General features: G+C 43.7%; 1 protein-coding gene across 1 annotated transcript in view; it reads left to right on the plus strand.

Moving 5' to 3' along the window:
* The window catches only part of POLR3E (polymerase (RNA) III (DNA directed) polypeptide E (80kD)), a 31,181-nt gene extending 11,113 nt beyond the window's left edge, over positions 1-20,068 (plus strand). Inside the window, exons 9-20 of the mRNA XM_010570202.1 lie at positions 196-364; positions 1,396-1,440; positions 1,525-1,616; positions 2,395-2,515; positions 4,092-4,173; positions 6,621-6,680; positions 7,705-7,862; positions 8,150-8,214; positions 9,807-10,303; positions 16,138-16,215; positions 17,146-17,271; positions 19,433-20,068. Of these exons, the coding sequence (XP_010568504.1) occupies positions 196-364; positions 1,396-1,440; positions 1,525-1,616; positions 2,395-2,515; positions 4,092-4,173; positions 6,621-6,680; positions 7,705-7,862; positions 8,150-8,214; positions 9,807-10,303; positions 16,138-16,215; positions 17,146-17,271; positions 19,433-19,489 (1,550 nt within the window). The 3' untranslated portion in view covers positions 19,490-20,068. The remainder of the gene's footprint in view (positions 1-195; positions 365-1,395; positions 1,441-1,524; positions 1,617-2,394; positions 2,516-4,091; positions 4,174-6,620; positions 6,681-7,704; positions 7,863-8,149; positions 8,215-9,806; positions 10,304-16,137; positions 16,216-17,145; positions 17,272-19,432) is intronic.
* Positions 20,069-20,646: the final 578 nt, after the last annotated feature.

The raw sequence follows: 20,646 nt of genomic DNA on the forward strand, positions 1-20,646 counted from the left end.
GGGAACGCCAGCCAGTCAGTTGAGTGTCAGAAATCTGGTTTGTCTGACCTGCATGCATGTCTGTCGGCAGATTTCAAAGTCATAGCAACAGAAATGTTCCCACATCACATGAGCATTGTTCAAGAAAGTGAAAGCAGAACATTCGTTAGTGAGGTGGAACGCTTGAACGGTGCAGTAATGACAGGGTGGTCACAGTTTGGAGTGAGCAATCCAGCTCTCTGGCATTTTGTATGTTTTCCGTATGTGGTAGCGACTCTTGGTTTTTTCTATATCTCCAGGATAGCCGTTCTGAACACGAGCGCCAGTATTTATTTAGTCAAGGTCATGGCCTTGCTGAAAACACGGAATTAATTAAATCTCCCAGGTAATGGTTTTGATGGTTCCCTACAGAAATTGCAGTAATTTGTTGGGATTGTTTTCAGGGTAATAAGCAGGTATATTCTTTAAAAGTCTGCTGTTTGATATTTCTATCCATGATAAAAATTGAATAGTTTAAAAAATACAGAAACAAACTTCAACTTATTCAGGTTGCTTTCTTTGTTTCCCTGTACTCTGAGACTCAAACTAGTTGTATTCACTTGGGATTGTAGCCTCTTGTACATTATCACAACCCTGCGTTATTGGGACTGCAAATACTGTAAAGGAAAAGTAAAAGAAAAGCTCCTGGTTAAAATAAATTAAAACACTGAAGCCAGTAACTTCCATTGGTAGCAAATCTTATAAAACTTGTTTTTGTGATTTGTGAGACATACTGGAAACTTGTTCAGTTTTGTTTCTTGGTGACTGCAGCTATACAGGAATCTTCCCATGATGCAGTCAATACTAATGCTTTGCTCTAATCTGATACAACCATGGCCAAGTAATAGGAAAGTGGCTCTCTCTCTGTTTAGTGGTGTCGATGTGTTTTTCTTAACATTTAACGTCTTAGTGGAACAGTGCTAGGTGTTCTGAGAAGTCTTTTGGATCTGATTCTTTCCTCACAGACACTGGTAGTTACATGGGTGGAGAAGACTTTTTGCTTGTTGCTGGCCTGATTCTTTCTGTCTGCAGGACTTCACATTACCCCTCTTACTGCCGTGTCAGAGCACCTGTGTTTAATGTATTTACTCTTGCAGTTCCTCTGTTTGGACACCTCTTCTGTACAGAAGAGCTGGGATTCTGACTCTCATTTATTTCATACCTTCTCTTTGGGCAGATGAATGTCAATAGCTTTTACTAGTACTGAATTTACAGAGGAAGATGGGAGAGGAAAGGGAAGAGCTCTCTCTTCAGGCTAATATTTGTTTTGTAGATACACACAAGTAGGATTGCTCTAAGCAAGAAATAACTTTAATGTACTTAAACCTGGGAAGTCCCACGACAAGCATTTTAAGGATGTGTTTTCTTTTCTTCTAGTGAATATTTAATGATGTTGATGCCTCCAAGCGTAGAGGAAGAGAAGTAAGTGTTTGTACAGAATGTTCAAAGTCCGTATTGGCTGGATGCTCTTTTTTATGGGCTACAAATCTTCTTGTTTACCTGCAGTGACAAACCAATGGCTCCAAGCAATGTGCTTTCTATGGCCCAGCTGAGAACTTTACCCCTTGCTGATCAGATTAAGATCCTGATGAAGAATGGTTTGTAGCTTTTGTAATACATTTGCACTTTACTTTGTGTCTTCTAATTACCTTAGATGAGGTACCTTTCCTAGTAGTACCAGTTCTGTCACCCCACCAGACAGTCTGTCTGGCTCTCTTGTTCTGTGAAGAATCCAAATCCCGAGCCTTTCCTTAAGAAGACCTGCTGTGCAGGGACGAGCAGTTGGCAGCAGATCTGACTGTTGATCTGTATGTTTGCAGTCAAGTTACTCTTAGAATAATTTCTAATCTGATGATAGCTTTCTGGATACATCTATTTCAGCAGGTATCTCCTGGAATGTGGGGTCTGAACATGAATCATAAGTTGAAGGTTAATGCAACAAGCTGCACTTTGGCATTTTCTGCGAGGTTTTCAGTAATAAGCACTTCATGAGTGTCATCTAGGAATTGTATTTTGTTTCTTCAGAGTTACTATCTGATGAGAGCAAATCCTGAGGACTTTGCCTCAGGAGCTTCCTGTCTTGTCAGGTATCTCTGTTTCCAAATATTGCCAAAGGCATAGATTTATTTTATTGATGCATTAATTTGGGACCAGTTAAGCTAATCAACTGTGATGCATCACTAGCAGGTATTTTTAGAACAGAGGATGACTGTAGTGCAAGGGGGGACTTAGTAGAACTTAGGTTCTGGGTTTTTTCTAAGGTATAGATTTGACCATGAACTTCAACATGAATCATAGTATCCTAGATTTATAAATCTATGTCTGTATCATGCACACTGAAGAAACCCTTAATCTGGTGTGTATTTTGCCTTTCAGTGAAGGTCATGCCATTTGCAAATCTGATGAGTTTGCTAGGCTCTGGGACTGACTCTACGGCAGTTCTCCGCTGTATACAGCAGGTGGCAATGCTGGTCCAGGGAAACTGGGTGGTGAAGAGGTATGGCTGGTCTTTGTTACTGGGACATGGTTTTTTGCTTTAAGGAGAGGATCAGAACAATGGATTTTTAATACTCATCTTCCTTGTGTCCCAAAGTAGCCATGTTCTTAATTCACAGTACTGTAAAATCTTGATTTATTGTTTGGTCCTTTTTAGTGCAGTCAGATATTCAAAATTCGAAGGGTTGATGTTAAAGGGTAATACCTTAGTACCTACACCAGCTAAAATTATGGCTGAGCAGTGATGTAATCTGTATTTGCATTTGAGTTATGTTAGGTTTTTGATGTTGTCTTCACTCGTGTTCTTTTGTGGGAGGACTGCCCTGAATTCTTCCAGAGATTAGTATCGAATATAAACACAGAAAATTAAACCAATGTCAGCTATAGTATTTCTTAGCTAAATTCAGTCAAAGAAAGATCTTTGTGCAGTCACCTTGCTGTTCATCAGTGGATGCTGCTCTTGTCAGCTGAAAGCTACCCTCTAGAAGGCATTACCCGCTTAATAAATCAAGTGTGGTGTGCTGAGTGTACCACATGAAATGGATTCTGTATCATCCTCCTGTTTATTAGGATAAAACATCCCACTGGGAATTGAAGTCTAAAGTGCAGTATGATTTTTTTTACCTGGGTGGAGCACTGCATACGGAGAATTATAGTCTCTGAAATAGCTCTCTGTGTTAAGATGAGTGGCACCAGCTACTAGTCCAAGTCTGTTAGCAGGATGTGTTTCAGCTATTGTGATACAGGCCTGTGTTAACAATGTGAACAGTTTTTACAGCAACCCTTGCTGTCCCTCCAGCCATTCCAGAAGGAAGCTGGAAGCAAGTTAAGAGACAGTATATTAGCATTCAGATTGTTTTTATGTTGTAGCTGATTCTTTGCTACTAGTCCGAGAAGGATGCGTGTATCTCTAGGAAATGTGGCATATTTGGGATGGTTGGGCACAGAGCAGCGCATGCACGCATCAGAGCTTTGAATGTAGAAGGGACCCATTTCTTTGGCCTGGGTAGGATCAAGATCATGAACCAGGGCTGCCTTGAGGCCTTGGAGAGCATGTTAACAAATGTCATCCAGTTGGTCTTGCAAGTAGACAAGGACACAGGGTAGTGTTGGTCTCAGGGCTGTTTGGTTTGAGCATGACGTTTTGCAGTATTGTTCTCTTAAGCCCTTGATTGCTGGGAACGAAATAAAAAAAACTTATGTCCATACATCAGCATTTTGGCTAAATGCTGCCTTCAAGGCTGCATACCAGGTTAGCCTAAGCATTTCTTAGGATCATCCTGGTCTTGTTTACACTGATCCAAGGGAGGATAGGCTTTGCAAGAACAAAGCAGAGCTTGTACCTGTGTTGCACACATCTGCTAGCCACAAGGCTATGCTTTGCTGGTGTAAGCCTTTTTGCACTAGTGTAATTGCAGTGGTGTAATTACACCAATATTAATTCCTTTAATGAAAACCATGCTTTGGATAAAGGTATAATTTAACTGCAGAACAGGGAGGACATGTTTGTTAATTTTCACCAATGCCATTTTTCTGGAGTACCTAGTAACTAATCTGTCTTCCTTTTTAATTAACAGTGATGTCCTCTACCCGAAAGATACTTCTAGTCCACATAGTGGAGTCCCTGCAGAAGTGCTCTGTAGAGGAAGAGACTTTGTTGTAAGTATAAAAATATTTGTTGTTTTTAAAGGAAAACGTAGGTGAAGTTTGCCTGGGAGGCCATGGCATTGCAAAAGTCTGCTGCTCTACTGCAGTAAGGTGTTTCCTCCAACAAAATTATTTGTACTTTAATCCTGAAGGTGTTGTTAGTCATCTGTCATGGGAGCGTTGGCGTAGATTGACATTGTGGCTGTCTGGCAGATTCAAATCATCTGTCATTAACAGTATTCATCCCTTTCTAATACGTGCTGTAGAGCCACTATCGCATAGCCCCCACAGTGCAGGGCTTACAGAAAAGCCAGGACTGGATAATAAAGTGCTTGTTTCTCCAGATATATTTCCATGGGGTCAGGACTGTGAGGTCTCAGGAGGGCAGTGTGGGTAAGCCTTGTGCTCCCTGAGCATGTACTGTTGATCTTTAAAAAGGACTTTATTCCCCAGAGCTGCTAATCAGTGAAAGGACTCTGTTCCCAGGCACCTTTTGTGAGCAGTAGCTGCACATGGAAGTTGAAATGAATACAGGTCTTGTAAACACACACGTAACCACAGCAAAAGGGAACAACCTCTGCATTGTGTTTATTTTCACTAACCATGGAAAGAATTAAGTTCCTAAGTGGTTCCTAAGTTCATATTCAGTTTATGGCTTCCACCCCATCAAAGAGAAGCTGACGAGTGCATTGCTCTCATTTTTTTCAGTTAGACTGTTCCCCTTGTTTGCAAAGTTTATGAGATTTAGCTCTGAATAGGAGCATGCGGTGCAAGAGACTTTAAGGATATTACAGTACTAGTAGAAGATAAAACTGATGGTGATTGAAACTGACTTTTTATTGTGACTTGATGTCAGCCCAAGACACTGCCATATGGAGACCTGGATTCAGGTGTGACCCAGTGACATAAGTCTTTAGGACACAGCAGATTAGGTGACACGTCATGTGTAAAGTTCTAGGGACCAGAAATTATTATGTTCAGTTAAGTAAGCGGTAGTGTTTTAGCGATTAAGATGTAAAGATACATTACTTTCATTTGAATTATGTTAAATATACCTTGCGTGAGAAATGGATTGGTGTTAATCTTAAAGGCAAGTAATTTGCTGATTAGCTCTACAACAGGGAAAAAGTTAAAATGTTAGAAAATAGAAAGCATTGGTATTTCTGGCTCTCAGACGAAGTGAAATGTCTGGTCATAAGGCTCAGAAATAGTGTGTAATGCTGTATTGCATCTGTGGAGAAAATGTGTTCTAGCTTAAAAAAGTGAACTTTATTTCCCTGTATATATTTGTCTAAAGTAATTAATAAGGATAAAAAATATTTATGGCCACCATATTTTAGTGTCCACCTGTTCCATGCCATACTTTGGGGAAAAGGAAAAGTAGTTTTTATCTTTTCTGAAAGCTTCTGTTTTTTCCCCAGATTCTCACATAATAAATTCAGAGGATGTGAGTACCATTGGCTCTAGCTGAGGGTAAAGGGCCTAATGAGAAATGGCTGCCTCAGAGTTCTGTTCAAGGAGAGCTGATAGATCTACTTCCTTTGGACAGCAGCTTCCTGTGCTTTAAAACAGAAATGCCTTGTGCCCTAAAGTGAGCGTGGTGGTTTTGTGTGTTTGTGGGCAGAGAGAAGCTGAATCAGAGAGAAGGATGCATAGATGACGTCGTAGGGCGGGAAGAAATTGGCAGTAATGAGATTTTTAATTCTTCACGACATTATTAATACACACAGACTAAAAGAGGTTGTAGTTTATTTAAATGGAGACAGGAAGAAATCAAAGGGGTGTTCAGACATTGTTCTGCCCAAGTCCTCATGTATCCTGTTAACCTGCTCTCAGCAGCTGCCTCTCAGGATGTTAGACCTTAGGAGCTGCTCTGCAGAGCACCTAGCTTTTCCATTAACTGGGGACAAGTATGTGAGTGACAGGCCATCTTGGCATAGCTATGAGTGACCGTGATGTGCACTGAAGAAGGGAACGGGTGCCTTCTACGGGGCTGTGTGCTGCAGAAAGGCAACAGTCATCAGCCTTTACAGCCCACTGCGTTAACAGAAGTGGATGAAGAGTTTATTTAGGTTGATGATTAGGTATGTGAGAAGCAGAGCCTCAAGTGTGACTTCTGGAGTACCAGCATCACTGCAGTGGATTTTTTTTTTTTTTTTTTGGAAGCTAAATGGAGTTTGAGTTCAAGAGATTCTTCGTAGCTTTTGTAGTCACAGGTTCATCAAGGCAAACCATGGACTCTCAAAGCTTTTGATACTGTGTTCATGGCTATTTGAGACCAGAAGAGTCTAGAAAGTGTTTTCCCACTACCTGGCTGAGAATCGCCTACTTCCACATTCTTGAAAGGAATGGGGTTTCCATTTTTCTGGTAACATCATTGAACAGGGTCATTACTACAATTTCAGTAAAGCAACTGCTAAATACGGTTACTAGGTTTTTCTCTTTTGTTCCCTTCTTAGATGTGGAAGTTCACACAGGACCGCTGGGTTGTGAGAAAGGAAGTGGCAGCAGTTACAAAAGTGAGTGATTTTTTTTCTTTTTGTTTTTTTATTCCTAAATCAGAAGTTGGTGATATGTGTTGCACATTGTCCGTAGGTTGGTAGTGGGTGCTGCTGCAAGCCTTTTCTAAAGTTCACAGTGTCTGCATTACTGCTGACTTGCAGTGTTGCTCACCAGGCATGCCTTCACTTTGGAACAGGTAGGTATAGATACATACTCTTTTTACAAACATTTTGAGCAGCTCCCACAGTTACCATGACTCCACAGGATATGACTGGCCTTGTCGCTGAGCCACTGGAATGCATCTTGTCCTCTCATCTGTTTCAGTGGAAAGCCAGACACAGTTTGAATTAAACTGACTGATCGTGCACCAAAGCAGATGAGTGCTTGTGCAGTCCACACTAGCTGCTCTGCCTTGGGTGCGTTAGAAAAGAGCAACTCTTCTGTCACCATTTGCCAGTTGTCAATATTGAATAAAAGCTTTAAAGCAACTCGGGCACCTGAATATTTTGTTAAAACTGGCAAATGAATGAGAAACATTAAGTAAAGAGGAAAAATAATTTCCTTAAAATGCTGTAAAACGATAAAACATGAGTCAATTTATGCACAGACCATCTATTTTTGGAATGTAAGATCCAGTGCCGCTTAAAAGCTGTGCATGTGTAGGTGCAGCATGTTTGACCTGCAGCTTTAAAATAAGATTGACATTGTAGAATATGCTTCTCTTCACAACAGAGTCTTTTCATCTCAGTTTGGAAACTCCCTTTTCTTCACAAAACATGCCATGAGCTATTTGACTCTCAGGTGATTAATTACCACTGCTCTCTGAAGTCCTGTGCTTTTAACATTGTGTGAAAGTGTTGGTGCTGCAGAGAAGGATGAGTATCTCTGACTTAGCTGGGTGTGTATTCATGGAGGTGCCCCATACATACCAAATCAGTCCAACTCTTCTTGTCTCATAGAACAATGCCCATTGCTGCATGGCTGCATATGTCCTATGTAAATTGACTTCCATATTATTTATGCTTTTGCTTTTTCTTTTAGCTTTGTCCAGAAGATGTGAAAGACTTCCTAGAGCACATGTCCGTGGCAAGAATAAACAAAGGTTGGGAGTTCATGCTGCCTTATGATGAAGACTTTGTTAAGAAGCATCCAGATATAGTTCAGAGGCAACATATGCTGTGGATGGGCATTCAGGCCAAGTAAATGACTTGTTTTATTTTGGGGAATAAGCTAAAAACAGGGAACTATCTTGTACAAAGTTTCTGTAGACATTGATAGATAATTTGATCTGTATTGCCTCGAAGGTTTCCCCCTCACAGTCACCAGGCAGTGGTGTGGTGGGGGGTGTCACTGCATCATTCAAGTCATTCCTGTTTCTTGGCTCCCTGGAGACACTGAGTGTTCTAGTTAATGGCCAAAGCTGGCATGGCTGCATGCAGGCATAACAACTGAAACTGTCTTGGTATATTTTATCTTTGTCTTTCAGATTAGAAAAGGTCTATAATCTCTTAAAGGAGCACTTGACGCCAAAGAAACAAGAGGCACAATCAGGTAAATGGAATTGTGCTTGGATCATCTTGAAGCACATGCATCTCTCCATATTCCTGGGTGATGTTTTGGAGTTCCTCTTTGGTTTTGAACATGGTGGGGACTGGCCTTGTTTTGTTTAATATTTTCCCATTCTTGTGATTTCCTTTGGATTATTTGAGACAGATCTTGGTCTGTACTAACAACACTGATGTTGGGGTGACACAAGCTTACTGTAGCATCCTCATAGCAGAGCACAGAGGATTCCTTGGCAGTGGGGACTTGCCATTTGATGGTGTAAAATCAGCTGGTTCTCTTATCAACTTCTTCATTTAAGGCAGCTTGTGTGGTGTAAGGGTGTAAGCAGCTCCTGAAGAGAGGACAGGGCCAGTGCACAAGTAATTCTCACCTCTCAGTTTGCAAGTTAATGTGCAGGAGGTGATTTTTGTTTTTTTTTGTTTCGCCTGATTTGCACTGGGCTCTCTGTCCTGTGGTTGAGGGGTGAGCAATTAATGAAGAATGTGTTTGGCAGGGGGCTGTAAGGAGGTATGAAGCTGTCTCTTTTTGATGTCCTTCTCCACCATGGATGCCAGTGAGAATATTAAAGTAGCTGCTCCAGAATTTTAAAAGATTGTGAAAACTTGAGATTCCAGAGAGTTTTAACTAGGTATTTGGCTCATTGCCAGACACTGGAGCCAATGAAGAGTATAAGCAGAACTGACAAATGAGCATATGAATCCATTTCAATACCCTGTGTCTGATCTGCTTGGAAGGATTAGGTGTTGGGTTATTTGGAGAGGATTAGCGAGCCTAACAGCAGAGAAGATAACAGTATGTGTGCTGTGCATGATTTTGCCTTAAACACAGCACTCCTTCCTTTGGCATTGAGACTGGATTCCTCTGCTGCCAACACGCCCCTTCCTTTCACCTTTGGATAGCTGGGTGTGTAGAGGACCCAGGGGAAGAGGCACAGGATTGCATGGGAAAAGAGCTCCCTCCTGTCCCTTTCTCCCCATCACTGGGTAATAATACTAAGAAGAGGGTCTCAGACTTTCACACTGTGTGCCTCATGCTAGAAGGGTATTCAAGTTCACTGTTAACCCCTTCACTCTCCTCACTGTACCTATAGGACATCCTTGTGCTGGCTCTGGCAGTTCCTGAAGCAGGCCCCACCGGCCACTAGATACTCTAAAAAACAAACAAAAAAAAAGTTGTTAGGCAAAGCAGCATTTGGGTCATGAGTAGAGATGTATAAGCAGTCTGTATCCTGGTTTCCTGACTTACAGAAAAGGCCCTAGTGATTGAACAAGTGCACTTTGTCTTTGCTTCAGGTTCCTCAACTGGAACACCCTTCCCGAAGCATCTGGCTTAAAATTTGTCAACATGTTTATCTTTAAAAAAACCAACCCCCCCCCATCACCCCCACCCCAAAAAACCCCCACCAAAAAAAACCCAAACTAAAGTAAAATCTTATCAACAAACCGGGTTTATGCCTTAGATTTCACAAGCAGAGGACATTTCCTGCTTTCATTTCACTATGACCCCTTCAATAAACATTCTGCAAGACTGGAGCCCTGGTTATGGTGAGATTTATGGTATCTCTTGTTTCTTACTAGCTCATCCGTTACTGGTTTCTGGGGAGCAAAGAGTCAACATGGCTAAAGCAAAAGTCAAGCAGAACTATGGGCAGCTGGAGAAGGAGTTCCAGAAGCAAAAGGCAGAGATGAAATCCAATGATGCCTCAGCCAAGATAGATGTTTCCAATATCCGCATTAAAGAGGAGCCTGTGAGTGACGAGGAGCCAATGGATACCTCGGCTTATGAGGGCATGAACAATGGCATTGTCAACGGCCTCCATGCAGAGGAGGACTCCACGGACTCTTTAAACGGCCACTTGCCTGGAGGCTGCATTGACCGGGTAGCCCAAGAACTGAAGGCATTTGTGTCGTCAACATTTAAGAAACAATTTGTACTCACCCTGAGTGAGCTTAAACGGTTATTTAACCTTCACTTAGCCAGTCTGCCTCCAGGACATACGTTGTTCAGTGGCATTTCGGACAAAATGTTACAGGACATGGTGTTGGACACTGGCTGCAAACAGATTTTGGTGCCTGTAAGTATGTTTTTCCCTGGGTGTACTTTGGGGAGGAGGGATTGGGGGGCAGTTAAACATCTGAGCTGTGAAATATTTGTGTCCTGTGCTGGTGGACCAGAAGAACAGATGTGCGCTGAGTAACTGGATATGTTGAAGCTGCTGGAGGTTTGTCTGCCGTCCTGCTTCTGGCAGGCCCTGCACTCTGCTTTCTTTGCTCAGTGGTATGCTGCATAGTTTAGTTGTCTTTGGGGCTCTGTTTCCACATCCAAGCTGTCGGGCTGCAGTGACTCGCTGTCCCAACTTGCTTCTGTTAACATGATCTAAGGCAGTACCAGATTCCCATCAGCTCTCCTGGAGTTGCACAAGCTGGTTCTCTCAGGGACAGGGATACATTTGGGGGAAGAAAGGTGGCATTGACTGCCTGGGAGTGGCAAGGCACGCCCAGCAGAGCCGTCTGGGAAGTGGCAAACCATATCTGCAGCAGATTTCTTTGGTCAGACCTTTTCCTTCTAGACTGTGCAGAGGTGTCTTTGTTTCTTTGTCTTTATGGAAATGACATGTGTGATTGCGTGAGACAGAGCAGGTTTGTGTGACAGTAGATCACTTAGGAAAGGAAAAGGAATTTGGCATCATGGGAAACAGCCTAGAAGGAAATTAATTTTACAAGACATCTGGCAGTGCTGATTGGGTTGCAACGAGAAAGAGCTTGGGAGTCAGCTGTCTTTGGGGAGAGGGGAAAAGAGACGTGTGAACTGCTTGAAAGAGCAGGCAAGGCGGAAAGAGCAGGAAGCAGGCAGGCTGACGAGAGAGAGCCTGGAGCATGGGAGTTGAAACTCAGCTAAGGAGTAAGGGTTGCTAAGGGGTGGCGGGGGGACGACAAGTAACATGTTCAGTCATGTGCAAAGTACATGTTGTGGCACCTGGGAACCAAGTAACAGACTCAAAACGCCACTAGGGAGACCACTGATTTTGGTACTTTCTGCTTTCTCTCCTGACAGCTTCCAAGTCCTGGAGTAATGTTTGCCTGGAAGTGCCTCTTAGTGCTGGCTAGGCTCTTCTTTGTATGCAGTGTAATAAGTGCATTTGCCATCCTGATGGTAAATAGCTGAGGTCATTGCTGCTCTGTTACTTGGGACTGGGACTTGTTTGCTTTGGAAATTTTGGGATTTTGGAAAGGATTCCCTCCACTCTTTGCTTAAAAGCTGTGAGGAGTGAAAGTGGGATAGTTTCTTTTTTCAAAAAAACAACCAAAATAAAATGCTCTTGAAGAGAGGTGGTTGGGAACTTCCTTCTGTCTGGAAAACCCTGTCACAGGAGACCTGCAGAGGTGTAGAAGTGGTCACTGGAAAGCCTCTTGCTGGAGGTCTGCTGTAAGTTTTAGTTCTGCTGACCCAGAATTTACTGCAAAACTTGAGATGTTCTACAGGAGCCTGTATGAGCCTGTACTGTTATCAGCAATGTAAATTGTTACCCCCAAGCATCCCCCTGATGCTGTGTGCAGATGGCAAAGGTGCTGGGGCTGGTTTTAACTCTTTGCATGGGCTCATACACTTTGGTATTTCTTGATTGTTCCCCTGGACAATTTTGTCAGAACCCGACAAGGGTGCCTGAGCTCAGGGAAAGCCTGGAGGGTTGTTTAGCGTGGGATTTCATAGTTGCTCATTAGTTTTCTGTAATTGAAAGTGCTTTGGTGATAAAAATCAATGATCTGAGGTAATTAAAATGATGTTCTGTGGGGGGTGAAGACACTCTTGGCTTGCATGCTGCCCTATTATGGAAAACATGTTGCTGAAAACAGCAATTGAAACCTTACCAAGGCAATGCAGGCTTTATTATAAAGCTGACCGACTGCACCCAGGGTATGAGATAAATAGTATTTGTGGGGAGCCAGAAGAGGTGCCACTCCAGCTGCAAAGGAGGCTGTGGGGATGCCTGCAGAGTGCTGTGCTTGCCTGTGCTTTGTAGCATCCTCAAGTGGGAGGGAAAAGCACACGTACAGAAATACCGGATCCTGGGCAGATGCACCCAAGTGCAGTGGGGTGCTGCTGCCATCAGAGAGAGGGTGAGTAGAGACATCGTCAGCAGACACTGGCACTGTGCGTGTGTCCGGGGCTTGCGCAGGCTGACCCTGTGTCTAGCTCCACAGAAAACGTTTGCACAGGAATCTGGCTCCTGAATATCTGCACCCATTTCCTGCAGACTGATGGGGGTGCATGGGGGTGGCTGGCTCCTGCCAGCTCCCTTCCCACGGTCCCTGCAGTGGCAAGGTTCTGCCCAAATCTTAAGGATATTTTTGAGGTATCAGGAAATGATGTAACCATTGCCGGCGTCCTGCCTGGCTAGGGTAACAGGAGAGGAATGCAGCCCTGTGCTTACGGTGAGCCTTTTGGGCTAGTGCTGATGCCAGGCTCCTGGAGAGGTAAGCTCAATAGTTTACCTCTAGGATTATTCCAGCTGATAAGTTTTTTTTTCTGGCAGACTCAGCCCCTTTCAGTCTGGTTTAGCTATAATGAGAGGCTGCCTGGCAGTGGCTATTTTTAGGGTGTGCTCAGTTCTTGAGTGAGACACATCCCAAAGCCAAGGGCTCCTCCCTGAGAGCTTCCGTTTTAACGTGGCAGCCCTGGGGACCTGGGCCAGCAGTTCATCTCCTAAAAGCCCTGCACTAGTTCTGGGGGCTTAGAGCAGGAAGGGGCACAGGGCAAATACTGTAAATGATATTATGGCAGTGGAGAGCTGTTTCAAGGTGAGGCTGGAGAGATTAAGATAAGGAACATAAAATGGCAAAGGGACGGCAATGGCAAGACAGTAAAGCTGTTTGGACAGAGCAGCATGTGTCTCAGAGTCGCTGACAGCATTTCCCGCTCCTGTGGACAGGCTGTATGACAGCAGCAAGCAAGCAGGGTGCTGTTGGCAGCAGTGTTTGCAACAGTTTGCAGAGTAAATCTGGACGGGAGGAGGAGATCCTGTGGGTTTTATTTCCCAATTAAGTATTGTGTTGGTTTGGAAGCCGTTTCCTCACAGAGGGGCCGGGTAAACACAGCTGCATTTCAGACCTGTGGCTGAGGCGGGAGGAGTTTGCACTCTGGGTCTGTGTTGAGTGACTTTCGCAGAGCGAGGCAGGTTGTGGCTGGGTGCTCCTGGTGCCCTGCATTTTGCCTTTCCTGCTGCAGCTGTTTTCTGGAGGGAAGCTGAAGTGTTTGATTTTATCTGCGCTGAAAGCATACAAGAGATATTATTCCTCAAAAGCAAATGTCCTTAGGAGAAGAGAATTGTGTCAGGTGTTGCGAGCCTAATAAACCTGAATCCTGGCTCTAAATCAAGTGTAAAACCTTGTTATAGTCCAGCCAGTTGGACCAACATGAGAGCCAAAGCTGCTAATCCCACCAGGCAGCTTCTGCTGCACAAAACTCTTCCTCTTTGCAAGAAGATCAGAGGCAAAGGGTGAAAGGAAAGGCTGATCTTTCACTCTGCAGTGCACAAGTCTTTTGGCATGGTGTGAGGCAGGCTGGGAAGAAAGGTTTGGTTTGTACCAGCAGCTAGGATTGAGGGATGCTGAAACAATCAGGATTGGCTTGTTAGCTTTTCATAGATGATTGATTTAGGTTGTCTGGGCGGTTACAAGGAATAAGTTGTTAGTAACAGTCAGGAAGAGGCATGTCAGGAGTGAAGGCATATGCCAGCATTGCTCGTTAGTCCCTGCTCCAAGGGGAAATGTTAAGGCAAATCTATGGTATTTTATTTTTTTAGGAGTAAGGGGCGTGGAGGGAAGGCAGTTGTGTTCCTTCCTGTGTGCAGGGGTGTGAGGCCTCTGCCTCAGAAAAAACAGATGTATTTCTCTAGCTTGGCACATGGAAAAAAAAAAAACAAACAAAACCTCTTCATTTTTGGAGCCTGAAACGAGCAAGTGTCTGGTTCAGTGTCCAGTCTTCTAGAGTCCTGTAGTCTGCCCCAAAACAGATATGACAAATACAGCAGAAGCACAGTGTTTGTCAGTAACGCTGACTTGGGATTAGTGAAGCAGATAAATACAGAATAAAGTCTGAAACTCTAAAACCTGCCACTGTAAATGTAAAAACCTCCAGAAAGACCCTACAATATACTTGGTGCTCTCAGTTGAATACTGCTTTGGATGGTCTGGAAGCAAATGCTGCTGACAGGAAGAATCTAGACATCTTGCCATGAGATACTGGCTAAGGTCTAGGCCCTGGGATTGCTCTGGTATGTGGCGATTGACCTTCCACCAGTAGGAAACTGTCCCCATGCAAAATTCACAGGATTCCAGTATGCCCAACGGTTCCCTTTTAAAGCTCTGAAATGGTTCGTGGTGTGCCAGACATGGCATCAGGGCCCATGGCACTGGTGTGGGTTACCCCACTGTCACCAGAAGCATCATTCTCTTTGCTGGGTGAAAAACTGGCTGGATGGACAAGCCCAGAGGGTTGTGGTGAATGGAGTTAAATTCAGTTGGCGGTGGGTCACAAGTGGTGTTCCCCAGAGCTCAGTATTGGGGTCAGTTCTCTTTAATATCTGTATCAATGATCTGGATGAGGGGATCGAGTGCACCGTCAGCAAGTTTGCAGACAACACCAAGTTGGGAGGGAGGGTTGATCTGCTCAAGGGTAGGAAGGCTCTACGGAGGGATCTGGACAGGCTGGGTCAATGGACTGAGGCCAATTGTATGAGGTTCAACAAGGCCAAGTGCTGGGTCCTGCACTTGGGTCACAACAACCCCATGCAACGTTACAGGCTTGGGGAAGAGTGGTGGAAGGCTGCCCGGCAGAGAAAGACCTGGTGGTGCTGATCGACAGCCGGCTGAATATGAGCCAGCAGTGTGCCCAGGTGGCCAAGAAGGCCAACGGCATCCTGGCCTGTATCAGAAATAGTGTGGCCAGCAGGAGCAGGGAGGTGATCGTCCCCTGTACTGGGCACTGATGAGGCTGCACCTCGAGTCCTGTGTTCAGTTTTGGGCCCCTCACCACAGGAAAGACACTGAGGGGCTGGAGCGTGTCCAGAGAAGGGCAACCGAGTTGGTGAGGGGCCTGGAGCACAAGTCTTAGGAGGAACGGCTGAGGGAACTGGGGTTGTCTAGTCTGGAGAAGAGGAGGCTGAGGGGAGACCTTATCGCTCTACAACTACATGAAAGGAGGTTGTAGTGAGGTGGGTGCTGGTCTCTTCTGTCAGGTGGCTGGAGATAGGACGAGAGGAAATGGCCTCAAGTTGCGGCAAGGGAGATTTAAGTTAGATATTAGGAAAAAATTTTTTACTGAGAGGGTTGTCAGACATTGGAACAGGCTGCCCAGGGAAGTGGTTGAGTCACCATCCCTGGAGGTATTCAAAAAGCGAGTAGACGGGATACTTCAGGACATGGTTTAGTGGGCATGGTTGATGGTTGGACTCGATGATCTTGAAGGTCTTTTCTAACCTAAATGATTCTATGATCAGTCAAACATGGCTTGGGCATATCAAGGCACACATCGGGGTGCCATGGTGCTCATTCCCATTCCCTAGGCCATAGTTAGCCCCTTACTAATTTGGGGTCTGTGTGCTGCAGGATCAGCCAGCAGGACAGGTTTGATACAGATCGTGTTTCTGTTGAAGTCATCGGGCCTGCAGGAAGGTGTCTGCCTCATGGCTGCAGGACGGGCCATGCCTGAGCAGGCACAGGGGCTGCCAGAGCAAAGTTACCCCTTCGAGTGTGGAATGGGAGAGGAGCTTACGTTGTTTCAGCAGTTCTCATTACATGGCAACGACGTTTTTGATGCAGTAATAGGTGTCCAGGGATACTGTGTCATAGAATCATTAAGCAGAACTCATTAAATACATGGTTATTTTTAACAGCCTCTTGTTCTCAGTTTCCTCCACAGACTGCTGCTTCACCAGATGAGCTAAAGGTCTATGCGCTTTGGGAAGCTGGTGACACTTATGATCAGGTAAAAATAAAAATAAGTGACATTCCCAAATATATGTTTATTGAGCATTTGGCATTGTTTGAATTTGTGTTTCTGGAACTGGTACAGCAGGCAGTTTTCTTCTTTCCCTGTTGAAGTGTACAGTTTTCAATACCAACCTATTTCCAGCTGAGAGGAAGCTCTTAGTTCACAGGGTGATCATTGCTGTGTCAAGAGAAAGCGGTGTGGGCAGAAGGAACATAGTATGTTGGTAATACATGTCAGTAACTAGCTCAGTGGAATACAAATAATTTTAAACCTGCAAGGAGAAATGATTCTCCAGTGCAGGGCTCACACCCGAATCCAGTCCAATTTTTTAAATTTTTTTTTTTCCTTTTGGTGGTAATGCAACGTTAACCAGAGATTAAATGATGTTGTTACCTGATGTATCTGTTTATACTTAGAATAGGAAATGATTATAGCATATGTGAGCATCTCCCAAGTTTTAATTGCTATCAGAGTAAATGAAGTGAAAGGGAAGGAGCCTAACAAAATGTGGATGGAGAATGTAACTCCTGTGTCCATGACCTAAATAAATTTTTATAGGAAAGAGTCAAGCAGTATCCAGCCTCCTGGCTGGTGTGGACCATGTGAACTCCTGTGGAAGCATTTGAGAGGAATATCTTGCAGCCCCTTCTCCAGCATGTTCTTGTATCTTTGGAGGTGCCCCAGGTCACAGGGCAGGTGCAAGTCTGGCCACAGGGTAGAGAGAGATCCCTGTAAGGCCCTCAGAGGCTAGGGCACTGCTGGAGGGCAGATGAGTATGGGACGGTTTCAGGATTACAAAGCAAGACTGCTCTAGTGTAGTTCAGTAAATGTTTTGTACAGACTAAGGCACGTGCAGTTTTGATATATAGAAAGATAGTAATAGTTGTTCTTCTCTTTGTATTTATGATACGTTTTCTTTTAAAGCATCGCCAAGTTTTGCTTGAAATCTTTTCGAAAAATTATCGAGTGCGCAGGAATGTCATCCAGAATCAATTGAGTCAAGAATGTGGAGAAGATCTAAACAAGCAGGAGGTGGATAGAGTGCTAAAGGTATGTTTCTATTCCATTGTGGGTTTGATCCAATCAGTACATGAATTTTTAATGCTTGGTTTAGCAAAGGATCATATTTTACCTTGAACTGACAAATGATAAAGATGATAGAACAATTGTTGTTGGAATGTGGACAAAGCCTGTTTTTCAGCTTGTTTTCTTAAAAATAACGCTTGTCTCATTCTGCCTTCTTTCCCTCCGACGAGTAGTGATTTTGACTCACATATTATTTTGTATTATTGCAACAAACCTTTATTTGTCATCTTGGACCAGCAGAGAATAAAGTGTAGTAAATGTGATACTTCAGAGTTATTTTTAAATAATTTGAAGTTAAACATTAAGGAGGTGGGAGGGTTCTGCACAGTGTTCTGAGTTAACCAGCTGACTGCTGTTGGTTAATACTGAAGAGCACAAGTGCCGCATATTCAGGAGGAAGTGCATTTCATTCTATAGAAGAACGTGCAGCAGTGTACGGAGCAAAACCCTAGCCAAAACAAGCAGGCAAAGTAGTAGTTAACACATTTCATTGTGAATGTTTATTTGAATCCTTTCATCTCTGTCTTTGAAGGTGCACCATTTACTTGCTAAAGAAGTTTAACATATAAAGTAGGGACCACACAGGCCATGATTGACAAGCTTTAAAAGCGATGCAGGATGGTTTAAGTAGAAAGTTGCCAACTAATGTAATACTTAAATCATTGTTGCTGGGCCTTTGCTCACTGTCACCCACTTCAATAAGACAAGTGCTTAAGTACTTTATTACATTAGGATCTGAAAACAGAATAATAGTATATTTGAAAAATTACAGATCCGTTGCTGTGATAATAAGCCAACTGGTCTTGCTTGAAAGAACCTGGTTTTCTTAGCATTAAAATAAGCTCAGACATTTCTGCCTGCTAGACAGTATTTCATGTGGCTTGCCTGTGCCGGGAGATTTGTCAAGCGACTAGATGAGCTCAAATATCAGCTCTCCTGGAACATCTAGACAATGTACTGGCATTAGTTTTTCATGATGCTGTTGCTATTTAACAGATAACCTATTTGTAGAAAAAATACCTTCCCCTAAAAAACTGGGTACTGTTTTTATGTAGGTCACTAAGTCATCGCACAACCAGCCTTGTGTAGTGTCAGGCCTCTTTGCCTTGAATACATTGGTCACAGAAGTATGTGAAATTAGCTTTGTTTCTGAAATGAAATTTAGAAGTATGATTTAATGAAATAGGGCGATTCTCTGGCTTCTTTAAGCCACAAGAGAGAGGATTCCTCTTTGAATGAAATTGGATTTGTTGACTCCTGTTTCCCCATCTGCCTGTGCTCCTTTTTTATACACAAGAGGAACAGACTGCCAGGGTTTGTATTTTTGCATCAGCAGATCAAGTCCGCAAACCCTCTTTCTAGCCCCCACACTTAATTTCTTATTTGGTTTTGTGATGTGCAGGTCCCAAGACTTCAGAAAAAAAGATAGTTTTTTCCCTTTAAGCTACAGATCATCAGTTTTTTAGCAGTACTTAAGCCCGTGTTGAATTACCTAAATGGAAGGGTGGGAGCAAAAGAAAGAGAAGCCATTAGCTTAGAACTCGAGAGACTTGGTGCTCATCTAATAGAAATAAGAAAATGAGCCACAAGAAAACCCGCTTACTGAACTCCTTTGCTGTGGTGCTTACTCGCTGTAAGCTTAGCAGACGTGTGGTCGGAATACCAAAGCACGGTTCTGAGGTTTGACAGTTCATTATCATAGAATGTTGTTTCTTAAAAGGCTTCAGATCTGGCGACCGCTTTCACACTCCAGCCTGTTCCCGCTGCTCCCTTCAGTCTCTCCACCTGAGCTTCAGCCTGTGTGTGCCCCAGTTCCCTTGTCCTCACCCCTGCCCACCACCTTTCCTGAGCTGGCTGCTGCATGATCCCCATCTTCTCCCCACAGAAGCCCCGTTTCTTGCTGCCATTGCATTGTTTGTCCTCCTCGTGGCCTCTCAACCTTCCCCCTCTTGTGTTTGTCATCTTCATTTAGGCTATATGGTCTTCAGGGTGGAGATAACCTGCTGCTCTGGATTTGTGCTCTCTCTTGTGCTCTGGAGAGGGGACTTGGGTTATTGATCACATTTATTGCCCTAAAGCCAGACAATGGTTCCCAAGACCATACGGACTTTCCCTTTCTCCCCAGGACTGCTGTGTGAGCTACGGCGGAATGTGGTATCTTAAGGGGACGGTGCAGTCTTGACAGCGGTGGTAGCGGTTTCAAGCGATCTCCAGGACGAAAGAGGAAACCTGCAGTGGGCGGCACAGACAGAGTAATGCCGTGGCCTCGGGAGTGTGGGGCAGGATCTGACCCACTTTGGGGCATGTGGGCATTGCAGACAGACAGTCACAGATACCCCAACACACACACATACACGCGCGCGTGTCTGCATGGCCGCCTAGGCGCACGAGCAACTAGGAGGACAACATGGGACCCTGTCTGCAGCTTGATTAATCTGGGATTTCTAATGTATTTCAACTCTCGTTCTGTTTTGTTATTAAAAAAATAAAACCACATACTGACAACAGACATGATGGAAAATCATAGTCTAATACTTTATTTTGTAAGTAATGCCAATAAATTAAATTGTTTACAAACATCCCAGTTTTTGTTAAATACCTAGATGCTCATACTTTAGTCTGAGCGTTGTAATAGCCCTTGCAGCCCTCTTTATAAAAAAGAAGATAGTCATGTTCATGGAAACGTCAGGCCTGGGAGGGGGGAACAAAATCATTGTCTTTGAACTCTGTACAACATAGCAATTGTTCTCACCTGTTGTCTGTGAAATGAGTTATTTGGGAAAGTACCTAGATTTGAAACAGATGTGGAACTACTACTGGATTTCTTTTATTGGTGTGGGTTTTGTTTGAGGGATTTTTTTGCCATTACTGTATGCAAATACAGTGAGGTAAGTAAGCAAGTGCACCCTCTGGAAGGCATCCAGCTGTAGCTATCACACAGCAACAATGTAAAACCTCTATTTTGTGTAATTTTTTTAATAAAATTTTATCTTGAAGGTCAATTCTACCCTGCCTTGTATTTGTCCAAAGAAAGGGAAGCTGTACCCACTCCTTTTATAGCCTGAAGGCTTATGGAGGAAGGAAAGGTCAGGAATGTTTAGTAGAGGCTGGAGGTAGATAGTAAACCACTTTACATCGTTCTGCTTGCATCATATTCTTCACGGGGTAGCTGCCAAGCAAAGGGCCTGTTGCACAAGGTGCAGTAACTGATCTTTTTGTTACAGGTTTATCATTGAAGCCTAACTGCAGTAAGATAAGGAATATCCTACTGTAAGCACTGTAGAACATGGTTACTTTACTGGTCATGTTCTTTGCTATAATTTCCATCACATGAGAAGC

This window comes from Haliaeetus leucocephalus, unplaced genomic scaffold (assembly GCF_000737465.1).
Source record: "Haliaeetus leucocephalus isolate CR32 unplaced genomic scaffold, Haliaeetus_leucocephalus-4.0 Scaffold295, whole genome shotgun sequence".
NCBI classification, from domain to species: domain Eukaryota; kingdom Metazoa; phylum Chordata; class Aves; order Accipitriformes; family Accipitridae; genus Haliaeetus; species Haliaeetus leucocephalus.